This window comes from Bubalus kerabau, chromosome X (genome assembly GCF_029407905.1).
Source record: "Bubalus kerabau isolate K-KA32 ecotype Philippines breed swamp buffalo chromosome X, PCC_UOA_SB_1v2, whole genome shotgun sequence".
NCBI lineage: Eukaryota > Metazoa > Chordata > Mammalia > Artiodactyla > Bovidae > Bubalus > Bubalus kerabau.
The window spans coordinates 127,409,970-127,432,036 of NC_073647.1; the positions used below are offsets into that span (position 1 = coordinate 127,409,970).

The 22,067-nt window shown below is 37.6% G+C and overlaps 1 protein-coding gene across 5 annotated transcripts in view; it reads left to right on the forward strand.

Annotated features, from left to right (window-relative positions):
• Window positions 1-22,067, forward strand: part of DMD (dystrophin) — a 2,389,494-nt gene that overhangs the window by 755,633 nt on the left and 1,611,794 nt on the right. For all 5 annotated transcript variants that reach the window (XM_055564496.1, XM_055564495.1, XM_055564498.1 and 2 more), the window contains 2 exons: window positions 7,236-7,424; window positions 8,096-8,277. In XM_055564496.1, the coding sequence (XP_055420471.1) occupies window positions 7,236-7,424; window positions 8,096-8,277 (371 nt within the window). The remainder of the gene's footprint in view (window positions 1-7,235; window positions 7,425-8,095; window positions 8,278-22,067) is intronic.

Consider the following 22,067-nt stretch of genomic DNA (forward strand, 5'->3'; position numbering starts at 1 on the left):
TATCCATTCATCTGCTGATGGACATCTAGGTTGCTTCCATGTCCTGGCTATTATAAACAGTGCTGTGATGAACATTGGGGTACACGTGTCTCTTTCAATTCTGGTTTTCTCGGTGTGTATGCCCAGCAGTGGGATTGCTGGGTGATAAGGCAGTTCTATTTCCAGTTTTTTAAGGAATCTCCACACTGTTCTCCACAGTGGCTGTATTAGTTTGCATACCAACAGTGTAAGAGGGTTCCCTTTTCTCCACACCCTCTCCAGCATTTATTGCTTGTAGACTTTTGGATCGCAGCCATTCTGACTGGCATGAAATGGTACCTCATAGTGGTTTTGATTTGCATTTCTCTGATAATGAGTGATGTTGAGCATCTTTTCATGTGTTTGTTAACCATCTTTTAGTCTTCTTTGGAGAAATGTCTGTGTAGTTCTTTGGCCCATTTTTTGATTGGGTCGTTAATTTTTCTGAAATTGAGCTGCAGGAGTTGCTTGTATATTTATTTATGAATCTAGAATATCACTTCATCTAATAATTTTACTTATTGATATAATTAACATATAACATCATATTAGTTCAGATGTACAGTATACATGTGATTTATGTATATATTGCAAAGTGATTATCACACTAAGTCTAGTTAACATCCATCACCACTCTTAGCTATAAATACATTTTTATTTCAGTTTAAATAAGTTATACTAGGATATTGGCTTCTTAGGTGGCACTAGTGGCAAGGAACCCACCTGCCAAAACAGAGGCATAAAAGATGTGGGTTCGATCCCTGGGTTGAGAAGAGCCACTGGAGGAAGGCATGGCAACCCACTCCAGTGTTCTTTCCTGGAGAATACTCATGGATAGAGGAGCCTGGCAGGCTACAGTCCATAGAGTTGCAAAGAGTTGGACATGACTGAGCAGGCAGCACATAGTAGGATATTTTGCAAAAGCACTGTTTTATAGATTCTGTTTCTTTATAGTAGCGATTTATCAAATTGTGCTAAAGATGTGTGTTTTAGAGTCTGAAAATCCTAGTTTTAAATACTAGATCAGCCAATTACCTTTGTGACCAATTTTTCTGCTCCTGTTTCCTCATCTGGCTATTTTCTGTCATCCTGACCTGTGGTGAAAAATGATAGAATGCACATTAAGTGCTTAGCAAATTGACTGACACTAAGTGCCCAATAAATAATGGCAGCTGTTGTTATTGCTATTGTAGATGTAGTTGTTGTTGTTGTGATTGTTGTTTTAATATTGCCATACAGCAGGCCATAATTTTTCCTAAATCCTCATTAGGGCTTAACTTTGAACTGAATTTCAGGCACAAGCAATATTAAAAATTACCTATTTCTGGCATCATTAGACTGAATGTCATGTACAGTGTTGCATGATGGATTAATTCCTCATAAATCACTTCTGTAATCATTTTTCATACTTTGAATAATACCCTGGTTTACATGTTATATCTCTGAGGAAACACAGTGGAAATGTGGCAAGAATATTTCCAGATACTAATCCTGGTTCCTCTGAACTGTTCCTCTATTATTTAGTAAAAGAACCACTTGGTTATCCCTCTGTAATCCTTTAGCTTTCAAATAATCTTTCACTGAAGGATAAAAAGATTACAGAATACACCAAACAATTCACCATTCATGCACTAACTTGAGACTCTATAAAAAACGAAGTATGACACATTTAAAGGAGCTAAGTGATAACATTTTCAAATGTACTTGAAGCATTTATACATTCAAGAACAATAAAACTGTTTTTTATCTAGGTTAAAACTCATAGCACATTTTAAGGTTGAATTTGGGGAAGGTGCCAAAATAGATGAGTTTCAACAGAAATATAAAACCACTCAGTGATAGATTGTGCCCTCTGGAAGAGTCCCAGCTATTTTTCTAAGAGCTTTGTGGTTTGCTGGATTGCTGGTTTCACTACCTGTATGTTGCCATTTGATGACTTATCTCAGTTTGAATTGCCAAAATCATGCTTCTAAAAATACACACAGCTCATTCAACTGTGTTTCCTCATAAAAACCATTTGCCATTTCAATGAACATTGGTCCCCAAATACAGGCATCACAGAGCATTTCTTGGAAATCAGAATATGCTGAGCATTTTATATGCCTCATCACATATAATGTTTTAAGCAGTCCTACGGAGATATAGTTTTATTTTCTTTGTTTTACAGATGGGGAAACTGAGACACAGAGAAGTTAAGTAACTTGCCCAAGGTCAGATAGATAGTAAACTGGATTTTAAAAAATATTTACATCTGGAATAGTATCATGGCTATCACTCTCCATTTTATTATGAAAATTTTTGTCACTGGAAATGAGTTTCCAGACATTTGTCCTGGACATCGCAGGACTAATACATATACCCATTTGTCTTTCCTCATTACTTTTCTTTCCCCCTCTCTACTCCTTCACCTTTATGCATTAGCAACATCTTCAAGGAATGTAGTTGACAATCTCTGGTAATTCTTCATGCAAAAGGGTAGTAATTAAGCCTCTGGAGCATGTGGATAATGTTGAATAAATTTTAGTGTTCCTAATTTTGAAAACAACTAGAATTGTTTCATCCATTCATTGTTATGCCTCTCATCTGAATCATTATTTGTCCAATGTACTGCAGAGAAACATAAACTACTGTTATAAAGATGGAAATTAAAATAAGATCAAAGCATAGGGGAAAAAATTAGTTCTAGTTGATGATACTGGCACTTCCATTCATGAAATGATTGGTATCTCTTACGCATCACTCTTTTTTTTTAAATAAAAAACAAATATCAAGCTTCCTAAAAAGAAAAATTCTTTACTGTAATATGTATGAATTAGTCACAGGCTAAGGTCAAATATGTAACAGTATGACAATGAATACATATTTTGAGAAACTAAAACCAAAAACACAAGCCTCTCTGTGTGTCCTTGTTTGTTTCAAAATCCTGTTTTAAAGATGAATATAAAGATGTTCTTCCAAGGGTTTTATTGCAAATGTGCAAATGTGGAATTCAGCAAATTTCTTCTTTCATAGGATTTACTTGTACTGAAATTCTAGAATCATTTCCAGTTTTGTTCCATGAACTATAATTTTTTTTCATCATGATGCAGAACATGCATATACATTTAACAGACATATTTATATAAAACAGAAAATCACAAAACAGTCTAGTCCTTAATATAAATTATACAGAATAGTATTTTTATTCTTTTTATTTTTAAATAGACTATTCCTGGTCATCCCCACTGAAATGATTAAAAATCACTGATGGATCATGACTTACAAATTTGAAAAACAGTGGTCTAGACAAAGAAAAAATTATTTACAGCCTAACTGACAATTTTGACCATAATCAAGTATATATGTATAATTGATTTATGGATATAAATGATGAGTTATTTGTGCAATTTCACACAGCTTATCTGTTTGAATTTAATATGGCTGTCTTTGCAAAGTTTTTGTTTTATGAATATCCTCAGACAAAACTTTTAGATTCAGAATTTATGAGTGCTAGACAGCATGTCCTTGAGTATAAAGATTTGCCTTCTAAAATTTTCTCCAAAAATTCAAGCCTCTGTAAATATCAGTAAATCATGAAGTGTTTACTTTTTTAATCTAAATTGTGCAATGGTAAAATATAGTGTTGTGTTACTTGAGTAATAGTGTCATTTGCAATTTATCATTTGCAGAAGATTATTTTAACTCAAGATTGTTAATAATTTTTAGAACTTTTATTTATTTATTTATTTTTAATTTTATTTTATTTAACTTTACAATATTGTATTGGTTTTGCCATATATCAGAACTTTTAAATGGGAGCTAGGTGGAGGTTCCAGTTTAAGAAAGGTTTCATTTAATTGATGTTTACTCTTAGATGTTTCCTGGGTAAATTTTTTAAATAGGAATTTTCTGGCCCTTGAAATTTGAACAGTGACTTAAGAAGGTAACCTTTGAGCAGGCTATGTTTCCAAATGGTTCTTATGTGTAGAAAATCTAATAATAATTAGAGCTATCAGCTACTGTATTGGGTTCTTATGCAGGTTCAGGCATTCTGCCAAACGCTTTATATACTCTCCTTTAATTCTTATAGCAGTCTTAGGAAAGTATTATATTATTGTTCTCATTTTACATAGGAGGAAGCTAAGGCTAATGATGCAGCTAAATAACTACCAGGGTGACAAGACCTCAGCTCCAAGTCAAGATCCAAAAACTGATTGACTCTAGAGTCCCTGGGTTTTATAACCACTTTCTACTGTTCATAATAAATGTCCTGTCTCTTCTCACGTATAACCCAGGGAAGACACACTATCCAGGATTTGATTGTACTTTCCCCCCACCTACACCCAAGGCTACCGATTTGTACAATGCAGTGAAAAATAAAATTTGGAGCCCCTTGTTCAAAAAAGCAGGAAGGAAAGTGCTGTTCAAATGACCAAAATATAAAGCTGTTTCCTTTATTCTATGGTCTTTCTCTCAACTCGCCATTGTGTTTTTTATTTGCTATTCAACATCATATTGAGTAAAGAAAATTAAAATTTTAAAGTATTAGCGTGAGTTTTACTGCCCATTGTTATATTGTGCAATTGCAGTTGTAAATGCAAATATAAGATCATTTAACTTAAGCGGAATCACCAGCATTGCACAATTTGTATTTCAAAGCTTATATATGCATCTCTATTTCATTCTTAACGTGAAACCATTGTATGACTAACTCAGCTGTGTTTATTTCACTCCTTGATAGGTGCACTTTCTACTTATGTTCTGTGCCTTCAGCTTACTGAAAAGTAAGGAAGGAGTTGAAAGGAAAGGAATCATCTTGCCCTGTCTTTCCCTTTCTTTCTCTGTCATCGGTTGTAGCATAAATGGTTGGCTAACACAGGAAAGAAATGAGTATGAAAGGATACGATTAGGTTTGTTGGTGGTTCTTTTTTATTTTTTTAGCATTGCTTTATTTCTGCTTTGGAATATAGTTCTGGTTCAAACAGAAGCCATGATTTCCTGAGGCTGTCAATGCCATCCGCCATTCAGTCATAGACACTTGCACTCAATGGGAGTCTGCTCAGCTCCCACATATTGTGGGTCCACCAGAATTCTAGGCTCAGAGGACACCAGAAACACTATATGCAAATGGGGAAGAGACACATAATGTATCTGTGTCCTCTGCTCATATGCATATTTTATCACTCCATTGAACTTAGAAAACCCAAGTTCAAGGATATAATTATTAATAATTTTAAGGCAGCAATGTCAAAAAGCAGATAAAACAAGCAAGGGATCGTTTGAGCATTGTAAAACTGCTCAGGTTTTCCAACCATGAGGCTATTTCTGTCTACACACATTTCCCAGGCTATCTTTTTGTGACTTTTTTCTTCCTACTGATGACTTTTAATTTATTATTTACATTATTTGGGGGTAGAGGAAAGGAATACATCATGGAGGTTGTTCTAACCCCTAAGACCTTCAGAACTTGCCTTGACCTTGGGGAGGGCCCATGCGACTAGCTCTCTGCCGACACTTATATTCTGTTTGAGATCCTGAAGTTGGATAATTTTGACTTAACAGTCTGACATATTGCTGCCAGTTCTCTAGAAACAGATATGAATGCATCCTTTGATGAAAATATTACACCAAAGACTGCCTCTATGCTTTTTCATCCTAAAGGGTTTAATAGTTCAAGAAATTTATCATATTAAAGTTTCAAAATTGGAGCATTTATCAGAAGAACACAATTAAGTTGGTGCTGGCAGCTCAGTGGGAGAGAAGGCCCAGAATTGCTGGGGATTGGAAATTCAAGGCAGACATGGCAGAGAAGAACCATCAGAAGGATGCATTTTCTCTAGGCAAGATCATGACCTCCCTCCCCCAACAAGTAGCTTCCTGTGGTTCTACACTGCCATTTGTTTCCTTTACAAAAATCCCATTTATTAGGACCCAGTGCTTGCTTGCTATCTATAGGGTGTTCAGAAGATTCCTCTCCAAATATTTTTCCAATGTTCTTGCCCTGACTACTTTATTTGCCTATGTCCCTTACCTCAGCAGGAAACCCTCTTGAGTGTGGTCCTCCTCAGGATTTCTAAAGCCCAACCACCTACCATGCTATGCAGAAGCTCCTATTTGTTCTGATTTTTTAATATTGATAATTGCCTTAAGGTTAAAGCAGCAGGCACATAGGTTATCCCAAGAACTATCTCCTATCACTTGGTAGTACTGGTTTCCATAGCTCCTGAATCTCCGCAAGCACACAGCCAGGTTTAGAGGTCAGTATTCCATTCTGTCAAGTACCGTCTGCTCTATAGGTCTCTTGAGGTCTCCATTGCTTGGCTTGAGGTGATGGAAGGTATAGACATGCATTGCTCTCCAGAGGAATCCTTCTCACCAGATTTCTTCAGTCAGTCTCTTTGCTTCCTCTTATATACCTTAGAGCTTGGTAGTAGATGAAGGAGGGTGGGACAGTTTTGTGGTCCCTTCTTAGCAATTCCTTCATAGGTGGCCTGGATCTTTGCTTTAGAATTATGAACACTTTGTAACCAGGGTTTTCAGCTTTAGGATCCCAGGAGAAATTACAGCTGTTGAGAATCTCAGCTGACATCCTGCTAAATAAATTTGATAGCAAATACTTTATATTTGGCTTTGCCTAAGATAATGACTTATTATTTAAACCATGACCTTCTGGAAATAAAGGCTTAATTCATATAAGTCATTCTACCATTAGAAGTTTCAGATGTATGAATGAAGTATTTTTTTTTAATTATACCTTTTCCTCACTTATTTTCTTATTGATAACTTTTCTGGTCTGGAGATTTTCAGAAATATTTCATTAGGGGATCTTGGGAAGAGATGTTTCCTTTACTGTCATTGTAAAAATTACATAAATATAATACCAATAATGTATATATAGAGGACTCAAAATGTGAATTTAAAAGTTTGCCTATCGATGAAAATCTGTGGCATTTAACGTTAAGAGATAATGTACCAAATCACTCCTTATAGTAATCCAGAGAACTTTAATCAAATATTAATTCGAAGTGGATTCCAACTGCCATTTGAGAATCTGTGTATGTATTTGTGAGGATGTTAAAATGCAGGCTCATTATTGTGTATGTCTGCTGTCCATGTCTCTGATAATGCAAGTGGACGTTTCTAGCATTTTAAATATTTCATTCGATTTATCATTTAATGTATTGGAACAGTCTGCAAAGATACTAATTATATAACACCCAATTTGTTTTATTGTTCAGCGTTTGGAAGCTCCTGAAGACAAGTCATTTGGCAGTCCATTGATGGAGACTGAAGTAAACCTGGACAGTTACCAGACAGCTTTAGAAGAAGTACTCTCATGGCTCCTTTCAGCCGAAGACACATTGCAAGCACAAGGAGAGATTTCTAATGATGTAGAAGAAGTGAAAGAACAGTTTCATACCCACGAGGTAAAAGCATAACATCGATTAATGAAATAGGGCAGATGGCATAATGATAATTCCGTCTGGTTTCCTCAGTTACTCTATAAGATCCTTGTATTCTGGTAATTTAGTGTTTATTTTGAGGTGGAAGCAAGATAAATGTTCATGCATTTGGCTTTCCAGTAGGCGGCTTTGGAAGTTTTCCTTTGGAGAATAACACTTTGAAGGTGCTGAGACTTGATTTTGCCAGAGGCTCCTATAGGAATATGAAAGGCCAGCTCCTTTGTCTTGGGTCAAGGTCAATGCTGAGATAGAACTTACACTCCAGAGTACCTAGGGGATATCAGGCTGCACTACGCCCTCAGTTGGAGACTTCTCCTGAGATGACACACTTACTTGGCCTCCTCCCGTCCCCTTTCCTGTTTCCTGCTGCTTCTGCTCCCTTGCAGATCTCCCCGGGGATCTTTTTCTTGATAAATCACTAGCATATAAGTCCTGATCTCAGGCTCTGCTTCTGCAGAAGGTGACCTAAGCTATTAATATCCATTAATTCATATTATAAACAGTACTGGATTTACTTTTACTGGGAATAAACTTTAACTGGGCTACAAATTTAAAATTGCGAGGAAAAAAAAGAGATTCAAAACCACAATGATTTCCATAATATTTTGACTCTTATCACCTTCTTTCTTTGTCAGGGATACATGATGGATTTGACATCCCATCAGGGACGGGTTGGCAATGTTCTCCAATTGGGGAGTCAGCTGATTGGGTCAGGGAAATTATCAGAAGATGAAGAAACTGAAGTGCAAGAACAAATGAATCTTCTAAATTCAAGATGGGAATGCCTCAGGGTAGCTAGCATGGAAAAACAAAGCAAGTAAGTCTGTTTTTAATTTCTATAAATAGCAAGTTTTGGAGTCTTAATAGTGTCTTGATGCAGTCCCTTGCTTAAGTTAGAATCCTCAGTTTTTTTCCTAAAGTACACAACTCTTCTTCAGGGGCATTTTGGTTAGGTTTTCATGTCCATTACATTGTGGTTTTCACTTTTGTAATTGAAGCAGAGCTATTGGAGAGAAGGACCACTATCTATAGAACTGTACTTTAAAGGTCGCTGAATTTGTTGTCATAGTTAATATTTTCCAAGCTTTCCCCAAAATTACAATGTGAATATAGAAGGCATGGAAGTTTGCACAGGAAATCATGCACATAAAATCACATATTAGGTACAGTTGACAGGAAACTTTTCTTGTGAAGGAAAAGCTCTTGAAATATTTAATATTTCAAGTTTATGGAAATCCTCTTGAAAAAAGTTTCTCATCTGTATCTGGAAATCCTTCTTCAAGTACTTGCATGTGAATTATCTTAAAATATATATTGACTTAATAAAAAAATGTTGAGACATTTTTGAAAATGGCATATTTCTTGTAAAGGTAACAAGTGAATCTCATCATTTTAGATGTGTTGCTTTGATTTATTTTGTTAGGTGTGTGTATTCATGTAGAGCTTATTGAGACAAGTTGATTTATTTTTAAATGAAAAGAAATGAAGTGCCAACTGTGGATTTGAATACATTAAGTTAAAGAAATTGTCCAAGTGTCTTAAGTTTACTTAGCTATTATTTATGAAGATTAAATCCTTTAAAAGAGGACCAAAGAAACTCATTGGGTATGCTGGGAGGATTGTTATTCTAGTACTAAATTATTGTGTGATAATAGGGAGGGGAAAAGCACATTTTTAAGCTCATGTATTTTGAACAAATAAATAAAGCATATATAAGATAGAGTTTTCACAAATATTGGTATTCACAACCAGGAGATACTGGTCTATACATATTGACGTTTTCCCCAGCTGTGATCATTTGGAGGATTGCAACAAATTCTAGAGGTGAGAAGTATAATGGCTGTATTATAACTGTTAACTCTCCTCCCACCCATGCCCAGGCTTCCCTGATAGTTCAGTTGGTAAAGAATCTGCCTGCAATGCAGGAGACTCCAGTTCAATTCCTGTGTCAGGAAGATCCACTGGAGAAGGGATAGGCTACCCACTCCAGTATTCTTGGGCTTTCCTTGTGGCTCAGGTGGTAGAGAATCTGCCTGCAGTGCGGGAGACCTGGGTCCAATTCCTGGGTTGGGAAGATCCCCTGGAGAAAGGAAAGGCTACCCACTCCAGTATTCTGACCTGGAGTCACAGAGAGTTGGACATGACGGAGCAACTTTCATTTTCACTTTCTGCCCATGCCCAAGGCTCAACTAGTTTAAGCCACCCATTTTTCATCACAGATCAAAAGATAGAGAGCCTCCTACTTGTGGTCATATGCCAGCATTCTTCAGGTCACGACTTTGGTTTGCACCCATTTGTGCAACTTAAACAGAGTAACCTTACGTAAAATTTGCAAGTCTTTAAAATCCTAGTTCCTGCGTCACTGAATATCCCATAGTGGCACCACTGTCTTTTCCTTCTTGCTTTCTGTTTTCCCATCTTCTTCTGGAGGCTTAATACATTCTTGTTCCTCATTCTCTTTTTTCAATAGGGCTAACAATATGGGATTAATTATTCATACAAACAGTTAATTAATTGCATCTTCAAACTGAGTGGACAAAAGGTGGATTCAGCCTACAATTAAAACCCCAAGTTTTTTTTTTTAATACTTTTTTTTAAAAACTTTACAAAATTGTATTAGTTTTGCCAGATATTAAAATGAATCCGCCACAGGTATACATGTGTTCCCCATCCTGAACCCTCCTCCCTCCTCCCTCCCCATACCATCCCTCTGGGTCGTCCCAGTGCACTAGCCCCAAGCATCCAGTATAGTGCATTGAACCTGGACTGGCAAGTTTTTAATCTGCTATTATACCATTTAAAAATTGTTTAATTAAAAAAAAATACCTTGTTAAAGAGGTATCTACCATTAGATGATGAATGACAGCACATACACTTACATGGATGAGACCATGTACACACACACGTGTCTGTGTAATTTGCTCACACCCATCCCACTAGAGGATGAGAAACCTAAAATGGCAATATCACTAAGCTAAGAGTGTCAGACTTTTTTGGGGGGGCTGCAAAATCACTGCAGATGGTGACTACAGCCATGAACTTAAAAGACACTTACTCCTTGGAAGGAAAGTTATGACCAACCTAGATAGCATATTCAAAAGCAGAGACATTACTTTGCCAAAAAAAGTCCATCTAGTCAAGGCTATGGTTTTTCCAATGGTCATGTATGGATGTGAGAGTCAGACTGTGAAAAAAGCTGAGTGCCAAAGAATTGATGCTTTTGAACTCTGGTGCTGGAGAAGACTCGAGAGTCCCTTGGACTGCAAGGAGATCCAACCAGTCCATCCTAAAGATCAGTCCTGGGTGTTCTTTGGAAGGAATGATGCTAAAGCTGAAACTCGAGTACTTTGGCCACCTCATGCAAAGAGTTGACTCATTGGAAAAGACTCTGATGCTGGGAGGGATTGGGGGCAGGAGGAGAAGGTGATGACAGAGGATGAAATGGCTGGATGGCATCACTGACTCGATGGATGTGAGTTTGAGTGAACTCCGGGAGATGGTGATGGACAGGGAGGCCTGGCGTGCTGCAATTCATGGGGTCGCAAAGAGTCGGACACGACTGAGCAATTGAACTGAACTGAAGATTGACATCAAAAATAGTTTGTCCTTAGGGAAGTTTTAAGGACTTTGGTTGGTATTTAAGCTTTTAAAATGATTAACAAGAAGGTAAGGGCAGCCTCTTAGCTGGCATAGTTTTGCTAAGACATAGTTTTTAAAATGAGACACTAATGTGTAAATGCTTGTAGCATATCAACTAGTCTGGACAATTTGTTGAGGTACACATACACAAAGTATTATTTAAGACAAGCAAATTCAGAAATCTCTTGTAAGTTTGTAAATAACAGTCTTACATACCACTTTCACTAACTTTGTGGATTTTCATGAATAAAATTCTAAAGGTGATTAGCCATTATGCAAACTATCCTGGACCTGAATTTTGATAGAATTTTTAGAGGAAACAAAAAGCTGATTATCAAAATAGGATGTTGTCAATATTTAAAAAAATAATTTTAGATTCTATTTAATCCTTTAGTACATTGCTACCTGTTCAGTTTATACTTTCATGGCCATGTTGATGATTAGCTTCAATTTGGAGCATTACCTGTTATTTCCATTCATATGATTACTTAGGAGTAGGAAAGCATAGTAGACCGATAACAATCAAAAATGGATTTTTCCATACCTTTCAGTTTGTTCCTCCAAAGAAAGAAAGTGTATGGATAGATACAGTCAAAATCCATTTTCCCTGCCTAAGCATAGATATAGGGAGAGAGAATGATAATTAAGGTATAATAGGTAGATGAGATATAACCGAAGCCAGCTATAATTCTAAAGTTGTTGTCTTATTCAGTCAGTTCAGTTCAGTTCAGTCACTCATTCATGTCCAGCTCTTTGTGACCCCATGGACTGCAGCACGCCCTGCTTCACTGTTCATTACCAATGCCCGGAGTTTGCTCAAATGCATGTCCATTGAGTTGGTAATGCCAACAAGCCATCTCATCCTCTGTTGTACCCTTCTCCTCCCACCTTCAATCTTTTCCAGCATCAGGGTCTTTTCAAATGAGTCAGTTCTTCTCATCAGGTGGCCAAAGTATTGGCGTTTCAGCTTCAGCTTCAGCATCAGTCCTTCCAATGAATATTCAGGACTGATTTCCTTTAGGATAGACTGGTTGGATCTCCTTGCTGTCCAAGGGACTCAAGAGTCTTCCCCAACACCACAGTTCAAAAGCATCAATTCTTTGGCACTCAGCTTTCTTTATAGTCCAACTGTCACATCCATATATAACTGCTGGAAAAACCATAGCTTTGACTAGATGAACCTTTGTTGGCAAAGTAATGTCTCTGCTTTTTAAAACACTGTCTAGGTTGGTCATAGCTTTTCTTCCAAGGACTAAGCGTCTTTTAATTTCATGGCTGCAGTCACCATCTAAAGTGATTTTGGAGTCCAAGACAATAAAGTCTTGTCACTATTTTCATTGTTTCCCCATCTATTTGCCATGAAGTGATGGGACCAGATGCCATGATCTGGTCTTATTACAAAAGTAAAAATAAATAAAATGCCTGGGAATGCAGATAATCTGATAACTAAAATCTATGAATATTTATACTTGTCAATTTTTAGTTTCATATAAGAGCATGTCTATGAACGATAATCAAATTACATTTTATATATATTCATTGAGATATATTACTGTATATATCAGGTTTCCCAGGTGTCTCTCATGGTAAAGAATTCACCTGCCAGTGCAGGAGATGCAAGAGACTTGGGTTCAATCCCTGAGTCAGAGGGTTTGATCCCTGGGTGAGGAAGATCCTCTGAAGTAGGAAATGGCAGCCCACTCCAGTTTCTAGCCTGAAAAATCCCATGGGTAGAGGAGCTTGGTGGGCTAACTACAGTTCAGGGGTTGCGTTCACTCAGTCATGTTCAACTGAGTGACCATGTATGTAACAGGCATGTATGTATGTAGGTATCTGTATCTACATCCATGTATGTATCTATATCTGCATCTATTATATATGCATGAATGTTAATAATAATATTAATAAATATTAGTGGAGTGCTTCAAAATACCATCTACATTTCAAGGCACTGGGTATACAGTAATGAATACAAAAGGCAAGGTTCCAGAAGCTCTACAGTGTCTCACATCCAGTAAAATTAAAAAAAAAAAAAAAAAAAAAACAAGAAAAATATCAGATAGGAATATGCTTTTTGAAGAGGTTAAAAGTTAGTGTGATAGAGCCTGAGGGGCCTCTTTTGCCTGTGTGACCCAGGAATGTTGTGTCTGGGGTGGTGCCATTTAATTTCAAATTTGAATGACAAAGAGGAGTCACCATTTGCAGATCAGGAGGAAGTATACTTCACACAGAGGGAAAAGCTCATGCAGGGGCCCTAAAATAGGGGCACTCTGGCTTGTTAGAGAAACGAACAGGCAGTTTGTGGCTGGAGAGTTGCAGGAGGGAAGATTAGATAGCTGAGGTACGAGATGGGGTTGAAATCTATCAATGGTAGGGGTCTCATCATGTATGGCAGTGTCAGGGTAAAATCAAGGACTTTAAGATCTAGCATAAACGTGACAAAAAGTCATCAGAAGGTTTTAAGTAGGGGAAAAACAGGTAAAGAAAATATTGGTAATGCCACTGGAAGAAGACAGGACCATTGTAATACCAGTATCAGGTAAGAGATAATATTGACAGTATCTCTTACTATTACTTTCCTGATACTAGCCCAGGTAAAAGGTGCTAGTATCTTATGCCAGGGGGTGGTTATAATCATACATGTGTTTACTCCACGATCTTACCCCAGTCACTAATGTATAAACCATTTGTGATGTGTTTATTTTCCTTTTTGCCTTTCTAACAGTCAAGATTCCTCCTCCCCACCCTAGGAAATAGGCATCCTTGCCTCATACATACAGATGCTACCTTTATACAAGGTTGTATCTAGGGGATTTATCCTATAAGCCATTAACAATTTCCAAACAAAATGAGAAGTTTTAAAAACACAGAGGTAACAAAATGCTCTCGTTTCCCACTTATGCTCAATCTACTCTAATTTTCCTAAGGGATAAGGTCTCCCTTTCTCCAACTCCTATTTATGTGAACTAGGTGAGATACTTCCCCTCTGTGGTACTCAGTTACTGATTGCTGACACACCTCTAAAAGATACTGGCCAAGATAGGGTGTAAAAAGTAGATTGTGGACATGAAATTATTATGAAGTATAAAGAATGATCATCATTACAAATGACTAGCCATGGGTTAATTATTTTAACCATACTATGTAGCTATGCCTATGTGAAAGTGTTAGTCTCTCAGTTGTGTCCAACTCTGCAACCTCATGGAGTGTAGCCTGCCAGGCTTCTCTGTCCATGGGATTTCCCAGGCAAGGATACTGGACTAGGTAACATTTCCCTTCTCCAGGGGATTTTCCCTACCCAGGGATTGAACCCAGGTCTCCTGCACTGCAGGCAGATTCTTAACCATCTGAGCCACCAGGGAATATATATATATATATATATATATATATATATATATATATATATATATATATATTTCACTTTTCCCCCTCCAGCTTGTTCTAGTTGCCTTGCTCATTTTTTCACAAAGGACTTGTTTGTGGATGTTTTCTCTGGGGGAAAGGGACCATGAGCAGGGTGATTAAAATTATATTTGAAATTATAATTTGATTATTGAAACATTTAAAAATATTCCTTGCAAAGGAATATAAGTAAAAAACATAAACATATAGATGCTTCTTCTGTTCTCCCTGTTTTATTCTGTTCTCATTTGATTCTTCCCTTATTAATTTTTTTTCTCTCCAATTCTGATATCTTTGTGAACATGAATTCATAATGAGATAATGAAGCAAAAGCTAATATAATAAAGAACTTTTTAAAGCTACTTCTAGCCATTACTACTTTGGCACAAACATGCTACTGTTGGTCAGTTATCAATCTTTAACAGTGATTATGAGATTGAAATGAAAGAACTAAGTTCCATTGATTGCATAATTAAAATAATTAAGACAAGACAGTATCTGCTGACATGCTCGAGTTGGAACCTTCAGATAAGTAGGCAAATGATTTTTATTTTGTTTCATTTTTATGCTGCAGAATACCCTTTGGGTGGTGGGAGGTGAGGGAGAGAGAAGAAAAAGACAAAACTTCCCACTGTGGAAGGACAAGAAGACTATTGGCATAGGGACAACAGAAGATTTTCTTCTCTATGAATAAACTAATTAATTTGATTGAAAAATGCAACCTGCAGAGAGCAAAAGAGATTTACTGACATTTCTACAAGGACTCATAAAGATAAGCACAGCAAGTTCCATCAACTTCTCTGATAACTGTGGTTAGGACATGCAGGGGGAAACTAAAACCTTTGTGATGATGAGAGAAGAAAAATGAAGGAAAGTCAGTAAGGAGGGCAAGCGAAGTTATGTTCTGGTTTATATCAGCAGGAGGAGAGATATGAATAGTATCTGGGTGAAAATATAAACCATAACATGGGAAATAATTGTGAATCACCGTCAACACTTTGGAGAGAAAAATATGTCTAACAACTCTGGCTCATCTTTTTTTTATTTTCCTTTTAAATTTCTGTTCCAACCTGGATATGAGATAACATATGGGAGAGTGAATAGAGTAAAAGAGGTAAACAAGTAGCCGGGTTGTTTTCTCCCAAGTGAAGTGACTAACACACGGCACATGTGAATATCTGAATGAATAGATCAATGACTGAAAGTGTTTAAGTGGTTCTGTTAAATGAATTCACTGCAGTGAACTTTTTAGCAGAGTAGTCTCTTACTTGCCATTATACAACACTGTTTCATGAATTCATTTTTTTCTAATTATATTAAAATTAGAATTTCTTGCAGATCAAGGTAGTTCAAGAACTGCTAGCAACAACATCACCTGAGACCTAGTTTAAAATGCAGACTCTCAGGCCTCACACTGCATGATCAGAATATACAATTTAATGAGATCTCAGGTGATTCCTAAGCCCCCAATTTTTCTATCAACTGAGGTGGGCTAAATGTATTATCTACTTTCTCAGAAACTCCCAAATGGTGCTGGTGATGTCTCATTCAGTACTCAAATGTTGCCATCATCTCTCATGGGTCATTGATAAAATAGCAAGAGTCTTGTGAAAGAATATACAATAGAAAATGTGAGAGTATTGACAATTCATTGGTGGCCTAATTAACAGTTATTAGCATATAGTAATTTGATCAGGTTCAAATCAATATGATGGTCTATGACAACCTTTTTTGTAAACAATGCTCAGTTAAAATGTGGACACGACTTGTTCCAATAATATAAAGTATGTGACTCTTATAGTTTAAATTATGAGTAGGAAAGGCAAATCTCTGGAATTCATAGAAATGAGAGTCAAGCATAACATTTTTTGGAACAGTGCTTTTTCACAGAGATAAATAATGCTAATTAGAAATTAAGCTTAATTATTCATTCATCTGTCTAACAATTCTTATCTCCTACATTCCCTGCACTGTTACAGATACTGGGGAATTATCAGTGGACAAAACAGACTAAATCTTTGTCTTATTGAGCATGCCTTCTTCATGGGAGGAGACAGTTGAAAAATATGTAAAATATGTATATCATTGGAGAAGGAAATGGCAGCACACTCCAATAGTCTTGCCTGGAAAATCCCATGGACAGAGGAGCCTAGTGGGCTACAGTCTAGGGAGTTGCAAAGAGTCAGACATGACTTGGTGACTAAAAAACAACATGTATGCCATAGCACATGGCTTTAAATGATGGAAAAGAAAAAAAAAAAAGCAGGGGATAGATTTAGAGAATGAACCATTGAATTACTGTGCGTACTTGGTCAGTTAGGGAAGGCCTCCCTCTTAAGGTAATATTTAAGGGGAGGCCTGATCACAGGGAGGGAACAGCCATACTGATGGCTATGGCAGAGGAAAGCGAATATAAAGATTCCAAGGCAGGAGTGAGCTAGCTAGGCGTGTTTGAGAAACAGTGTGCCAGGTAAAATTATACCATTCTCATTTATGGCTAAAAGAAAAATGATGCTAATTAAATCAGTGAGCTGTGTTAACACGAGCACATTTAATGGAAGTTGATGTTTTTATATTAATTCTGATGTTTCTGATTAGAAAAGTATATACATTTTTGTACTATATCTTCTTATATCTGATAATTGATACCATTTATGCATTCAAGCAATATTTATCATGTGTCTAGTGTGTGCCAGATATTATAGAGTGACATAATTTTTGAAGTTTAGAGTGAGCTTCTATTGTCGTACAAATGATTATGATCTCAGAATGTCACCATACCTCATTTTCACTAGAGATAATTTAAACAGATTTCTAATCATTGTATTTGAGTCCTCTTTGGTTTGTGATGACATCTGGGAGTTTCATCACTCACTTTGTAAGTATTGAATCAGGAAGATTGAATTGAGTGTCTCTATAATGTATTTGCCACAAGAATCTTTTGCATCCAGCCATGCAGCTTCTTTATTATGTTCCTGTTACTGTTTTGAATGTAAACGTGAAAAATGCAAATGAATGTGTTTGCATTTTTAACTTTAATTTTGCTCTGTATAGTTGAAGAATGTCAATAATTAAACTGTTGTTGAGCTTTATGAATGGAGGGATAACATAGATCAGTATTTTGAAAACTGTGTATTTATGTTTCACAGAATCCTTTTAAACACAGTACTATTTTTCAACTCCATTTTGTGGGAAAATAAATACTAATACACGTTTGATTTTGAGGGAGTGTGGATACTTTCATTTCTGTTGAAAGGCAAACTTTGCAGGCGAGTTCTTTCTAAAATATTTCCTGTGAGGCTGTTGAATTAAGACTGTGCTCTCCAAGACCGGGTTGCAGGGTGTAATTGAATGGTAAAGAGAATTAGTGGGAGCTTTGGGAAAATGTGTATGACCTGGTCTCAGTGCTTTCTCCCCTGACCCAAGATATCAGTGCACCTATTGGTGGGAGTGCTGATGCTGTACAAAAGAGAATGAGCATTCATTTTGGTGGGAAAAAAAGAAACCCTTCATAGGATTCTGTTAGACTTTTATCTGCCATTCATTGTCCGTTGGAAACTCCTACTATTCCAGTGCCTAAGATTTAGAGACAGAAAACCACTGACCAGTGTCAGATTTTGCAAGTGGGTCTTTTTTAAGGTGCCACTGGGACTTGGAGGAGAGAGGATGGATTTTTTTGAGGCAAGGAGGTGCAGGGCAGATGGAGGGATTAACCACCTGCAAAAATGCTGGTGATAGACATGAAATGTAGGGAACTGGCCAAGATTGGTGATGGAGATAGTGGCAGTAGAGGGGGTAGGGTAGAGGTGACGGTGGTGGTGAGTCTTATGCGTTTGGGGTCTCTATTTTATTTGATGCTTAGTTTTGAGCTTTATGTTTTATGGGGCATTCAGTGAGCTTTGAGAAATGTTCGAAACTGTGAGAATTGAAAAATATGGATGTGCTTCATATAGCCCATTCATTACCGCCATATGACAAAAAGCCTTTATGTGTTTGTACATGTGTTTCTGAAGCTTTTCTTTAATTTTAAAGCAATGTTTGCTTTTTTGGCCAGGGGTTTATCAGGTTTTCTGATTCATACATTTAATGGAACGTTACAAATGTTTAAAATGCCTGGTCATTCATTTTCCATTGTCACCTTATGTTTGACTGAAATTGGGTCTCAAAGTGTATTGGGGTTTCTATCATTAATGGAAACCTCATGCTAAAGGATTTGACTCTCCTCATTTTAGTGAGAAAAAAGAGTAAAATGATCTGTTAATGACAAAAATTGAGAAAATCCTACTAACTGACCTTTTATTTTTCTGTTTTTCCTTCTTGATAATCACTGACATAAATGAAATGAGGAATAGATTTAAAAGTTATCTTTAAAAATGAAGTAACATTAGTAAAGGTAGTATGTCTTGTGCTGTGTGCTCAGTTGTGTCTGACTCTTTGCAACCCCATAGACTGTAGCCCACCAGGCTCCTCTTTCCATGGGATTCTCCAGGCAAGAATACTGGAGTGGGTTGCCATTTCCTCCTTCAAGGGATCTTCCTGATAAGGAAGCAAACCCATGTCTGTTGCTTCTCCTGCATTGGCAAGTGGATTCTTACTACTAGTGCCACCTGGACAGCATGATGGTGAAGCAGACCCCAGGGCCACAATGCCCAATTCCCACCCCCACCCCCCCCCATTGCTTGCCTTTTGACTCATGTAAACCTTTGTTTACCCATCTGTAAATTGGGGCTAATAGTATTTCCTGTATCGTTAGGATTGATGGTAATACCTCTATTGTCTGGCAAAACTAGACAACATATTAAAAAGCAGAGATATCACTTTGCTGGCAAAGGCCCATATATTCAAAGCTATGGCTTTTCCAGTAGTCATATACAGATGTGAGAGTTGGAACATAAGGAAGGCTGAGCACCAAAGAATTGATGCTTTTGAACTGTGGTGTTGGAGAAGACTCTTGAGAGTCCCTTGGGCTGCAAGGAGGTCAAACCAGTCCATTCTAAAGGAAATCAACCCTGGATATTCATTGGAAGGACTGATTCTGAAGCTCCAATACTTTAGCCACCTGATGGGTACAGATGACTCATTGGAAAAGACCCTAATGCTGGGAAAGATTGAAGACAGGAGGAGAAAGGGACTACAGTGGATGAGATGGTTGGATGACATCATCGACTCGATGGGTATGAGTTTGAGCAAGCTCCGGGAGATGATGAAGGACAGGGAAGTCTGACATGCTATACTCCATGGGATCACAAAGAGACAGACACAACTGAGCAACTGAACAACAACAAGAGCAGATCTAGAATAGAAACTGCTTCCCTAGTAGCTCAGTTGATAAAGAATCTGCCTCCAATGCAGGAGACCCTGGTTCGATTCCTGGGTCATGAAGATCCCTTGAAGAAGGGATAGGCTACCCACTCAAGTATTCTTGGGCTTCCTGATGGCTCAGCTGGTAAGAAATCCACCTGTAATGACGGAGACCTGAGTTTGATCCCTGGGCTGGGAAAGTCCCCGGGAGAAAGGAAAGGCTACCCACTCCAGTATTCTGGCCTTGAGAATTCCATGGACTGTATAATCCATGGGGTCACAAAGAGGAACTTTCACTTTCACTGAATGTCATGACTGAGCAACTTTCACTTTCTACTGGGCACTACTGATTAGGGAATAAATGCTTCCCCCAAGTCCAGCAGAGTCTCTGTGAAGCAAATCCTATGTTTGCGTTGATCTCTTTTCTGTTCATGAAGGTGATGTTCCTGCAGTAGATGTGAGGTGGGAGACAGACCTCCATATACAATTATTTGAAAATGGTATTCCTTAAGGTGCTTTTTCAGAGAAGGCAATGGCAACTCACTTCAGTACTCTTGCCTGGAAAAATCCCATGGACGGAGGAGCCTGGTAGGCTGCAGTCCATGGGGTCACTAGGAGTTGGACACGACTGAGCGACTTCACTTTAACTTTCATACATTGGAGAAGGAAATGGCAACCCATTCCAGTGCTCTTGCCTGGAGAATCCCAGGGACAGGGGAGCCTGGTGGGCTGCTGTCTATGGGGTCACACAGAGTCGGACACGACTGAAGTGACTTAGCAGCAGCAGCAGCAAGGTGCTTTTTACTGCCTCTAACAAATAACCAGACTCAAAGTGGTTTGCAGCATTGCTTCCTGAAGTGTGATCCATGCACCAGTACCATTGGCATCCCCTGGACATTTGCTAGAAATGATGAATCTCAGCCCCCTCCTCAGACCCACTGAGTTAAAATCCATGAGGACATAGTCCCAGGTGACTCATATGCACATTAAAATTTGGGAAGCACTGGTTAAAGCCATTATCTATCATCTTATATTACAATAAATCTACAGTTGGAGTGACTCCAAACCATTCAGTCTGTGACTCAGTTGTGTCCTCAGAGTCGCAAGCTCTTTCCATGTATTGGCCTCACTGGTCTCCATCTGTCCTCAGGTACTTTTACAGTGGGAGGCTGGCTGCAGCAGTTCGTCCTGTCATATCCTGACATGCTTCTGTCTCTAGACTTTGTCAGGACTGTCTCCTGTCTGAAGCTATTTTATTCCAATTCAGCTGCCTCCTCTCTTGAGTGCCAGTCATATATTTATGCTCCATTCTCCCTTTGATTTTTATGTCCCTTTCTAAATAACCACTTGAAAACCATAAAATGAAACCAAGAAAAATGCAAAATCTTTCCTTGCCTGTGGGTGGTAGATTTTTATTTTATGAATTTGATAAATTTCCCTAATTTATTTTCATCTTGAGAATGTTAGTTGGAGATGTGGACTTTCTCATTTTAATAGTGTTTTCAGTTGAACAGAATGAAAGTATCATTTTTACAGAATAAAAACCTCAAACACCAGCAACTTCATGTGACCCAACCTAGTATAACATTTTATCAATAAAGAAGGAAATGATTCAAGGTTAAGAGCACAGACCTGGGTCACAGCTTAGTATTTATATACTGACTTACATGTCACTGAGATACATTGAGCAAGTTCTTTAACCTTTCCAAGTTTCAGTGTCCTCAGAATTGAAATACCAGTATTAACTACTTCATTAAGTGATAATGAGGACCAAATGTAATCTTTAAGTGTTTTTCAAACACAAGTTAATTATGCTCCACTTTCACAATTTCTCCTATCTCTGCACTTGTCTTTATCATTATATATTTAATACTTTTCCCTAAAATAGTAAATTTTTACTTAATTTTAGTTGATTTTTCATCCTAAGCCATATGATCTCTTATAAACATTAAAATCATATATATGCACACTATATATTAATATGTATGTGTATATACATACATAAGCTCAGTGTGTGTATACACACACACACACACACACACACACTAAGACATCCCCCAAGAGGATGGAATGATGCTGTTGTTTCAAGTGACCACACTTAGAGAACCATTGGTCTAGAGAGGAAAAGCAGGGATTTCTTTGGCTAGGATACAGTGATGTGATTGTACCAGTCATTAAAATATTGAACCACACAGGCTGCACACTGAGTGTCCCCATACACCATTTTCCACCCAGCCATGCCAGCCCCTCCTCCAAGAACCTTCA